This window comes from Nicotiana tabacum, chromosome 16 (assembly GCF_000715075.1).
Source record: "Nicotiana tabacum cultivar K326 chromosome 16, ASM71507v2, whole genome shotgun sequence".
Taxonomy (NCBI): Eukaryota; Viridiplantae; Streptophyta; class Magnoliopsida; order Solanales; family Solanaceae; genus Nicotiana; species Nicotiana tabacum.
Window position 1 is genome coordinate 164903469 of NC_134095.1, and position 3194 is coordinate 164906662.

The 3194-nt window shown below is 32.7% G+C and overlaps 1 protein-coding gene across 1 annotated transcript; it reads right to left on the reverse strand.

Annotated features, from left to right (window-relative positions):
* Nucleotides 1-722: 722 nt before the first annotated feature.
* LOC142170502 (uncharacterized) lies at nt 723-2504 on the reverse strand. The gene is made up of 3 exons (XM_075232428.1): nt 2486-2504; nt 1884-2392; nt 723-764 (listed from the first exon to the last, which is right to left on the reverse strand). Exons 1-3 carry the CDS (start codon nt 2502-2504, stop codon nt 723-725), a joined length of 570 nt encoding a protein of 189 aa, XP_075088529.1.
* Nucleotides 2505-3194: the final 690 nt, after the last annotated feature.

The window sequence follows — 3194 nt, forward strand, 5'->3', positions numbered from 1 at the left end:
CTCGTGCCTCTTATTGTTTATTAGATTAAGACAAATGCAAACGAAAAATTGCAACAGAGCTTACTCAAGGGAGATTGTATTGTTCCTTATTCTATTAGTTAATAACACTAAAGTTGAGATTATGAATAGAACACGAGATTGACACCCAGTAATATCAAAACAAACTAACTATTCTTTGATTAATTTAAACTAACATTATTAGATGAATTGAACTATTGGAATTAACTATGTGTAATACAAAGCCATTTTTTTTTTACTCTTTTTATGACTTGTCGAAGAAATGCGTCAATGCTTAAAAAACTGACATTAGGCTAACATCAATCACTAACATTTGAGAATATTAGTTACTAACATTATTCACATTGCTATTTAAAATGATGTTACTTACTCAAGCGAACTCGCAATTTCAGAACTAACCCTATTAAACCAACATGTTGATTTCCATGAACTATTTGAACCTGTTTCGTGGCATAACCTATTTGAAACTATTACACGACTACTGAAAAAAGAATTAACTACACTATATTTCATAACTAGTAATCACAAACTAAGATTAATTACAATTGATATTCACATGTTTGTAGAAATAGATTCAACAGTCCAATTTATGCATTCCAAAGTCATTCTAATACATGTTATGCGATATCAAGTGAACTACTGCTTATACATTAAATTAAACACAAAGAAACAGGAGACATTGAGAAATCCATTCCAACAATTCTTTATTGCCTTTCCATTAAATTTGAGAGCTTTAGAACATGTACCTGGATAATGGAAATACAAGAAGATGAAGAAGCAGTCAGTAACAATAGTAACACAGCAAAATACAGCAGCAGAAAGCCCAACACAGTAGCTTCAACACCTCAATCCAGAAATCCCAGCAACATGGAGAAACTAATAAAAATGGAAAAGAAAAATAGTTCGGAAATCTCTCTTTGTTTTCTCTTTCTAGATTTGAACTCTCTCTGGTGTTCTTCCGCTCTCAATATTTTAGAAAATTTGGTTCTATCTTTTTTACTCTCTCCAAAATGAATTCTGTCCCTGTATATTCAGTGTATCCAGAGTGTATATCGAGGGTATACCGCTCTCTCCGCCCCCTTTTTTTCTCTCTCTCTCTCTATCTATTTTTTTCTCTTTTTTTGAACCCCCTTCTTCCTAAATTTTCTCTTCTATTTATAGCAAAATTTTCGAAATTTTTCAGATTTGTTCTTTTATTATTCTTTTTATTTTTTAATTAAAAGAAATTTCACTTACAAATTGCTTTTATTTTTTTTAGAAAAAGAAATCTCACATTTATTTACTTTTATTTTTAAAATTCCAAATTTAATTACTTTTATCTTATTTAAAATCCCACTTTTTATTTTTTTAAAAGAGAATCTCACTTTATTTAACTTTTCTTTAAAAAAACAAACCACTTTCTTTTCCTTTTTCTTTTAAAAATGTTACTTTCATTTACTTTAAATTTTTAAATTTTCAGATACCTTTATATTTATTTTTTAATTCCAATCTTCTTTTACTTTTTACTTTTTTAAAATTTTGTGTTTTTTTTTAAAATTTTCTACATTCTTTTACTTTTTTTTTTTAAAAAAAAAGAGAATTCCACCTATTTTTACATTTATATTTTTTTTATTCAATACGTCCCTTTTTCTTATTTTTTTAAATCATTCCCGATTTTTTTTTAAAAAAATAATAATATTTTCGGTTTTGTTTTTATATAAAAAAAAATTAATAGTGATAATTCACCTTTTAATTTTTTTGTTTTTTATCCTATAATAAAAAGTGTAATAAAGCTAAAATAATAGTAGGTTAAAACCCCCTAAAATATTTACATAAAAGAAGTGATAAAAAATTAAATGTTGTCAAAAATTAGGTGTTCACATTACCTTGGAACTTAGTGCTCCACCACTAGTCCCCTTTGCAGCCACCAGAAGGGCCCTTCGATACCCCAATATTTCCCTAGTAGCCTCCCTAATGCAATTCGCAGTCGCGGTCCACATCCCACTCGCGTCCCCACTGCTCCTCAATGCCCCCATAGTTAGCAGCTTAACCCCCAACTCCTGGGCACTGACCTCAGTCAATGCTCCCCAATTGATCCTAGGAAGACCATACACAACCCTCTTTCTTCGCTTTCTCCTAATCTCCAAATCCTTGACCATGAGCCTATGCTGGGTCGTGAGGTTCTCACTTGGGATGACCTTGTAATCCATGCACATACCACTATCCGACTTTCTGAGTAGTAGATAATCAATCTGGGTCCTGGCTGCCGAACTCTGAATAGTAACCAAGTGCTCCTCCTTGTTCGGGAAACTCGAGTTAGCAATTACCAAATCAAATGCCTTAGCAAAATCCAGCAGTGAAGTTCCTCCTCCATTCTTAACTCCAAAATCGAAGCCTCAGTGCACAGAATCAGCCATTGATGCTGCTTATATTACACTTTTGGGTGCAATCTTTTTCCGAATCCTATATGAACGGGGATATTTCATACACGGAGCTTCCCTCGCCATCAATATAAAACACCAAGTCCCGATGAAATTGGCCCAATGTCTGTTTATGTCCCGTAGAAAAAGCTCAAGCTTTGTTGGACATGACTTTACATTACACTTAGAATGAAAATGAACCACAATTGACTTGCCAAAGTCTTCCTTCTTTGGACAAACTCTGCCACTCATAAACTAATTAAAAGGACAGCGCAGTGTACTAAGCTCTCATTATGTGCGAGATTCGAGGAAGGGCCGGATCACAGGGGTCTATTGTATGCAAGCTTACTCTGTATTTCTGCAAGAGACTGTTTCCATAGCTCGAACCCATAATCTCCTGGTTACATGACAACAACTTTACCAGTTACGTCAAGGCTTCCCTTGCACTTAAAAATTAATTAATAAATCAAAATCTACATGTGAAAACTGAAGAAAATGACATACTTCTATCATATCATTGAATTAGCCCCTTGTTGAAATGGTCCAAATTATTTCCGCCCACAACTTGAGTTAGAAAAAAAAAAACAGAAAAAGGCCAAATTTTCAAGCGCCTTTCTTTAATGTATGCCATGGCTCTCTTATCTTCTAGAGATAAGATCTATTTTATTAGTTTATCTTCTCAAAAAATTTCTTTCAGACCAACTTATCAACAATGAGCCATCTAGAAATGGCACCAGGTAGCCAATTTTAAGGGTATCATCAAAAATATATTCAGTT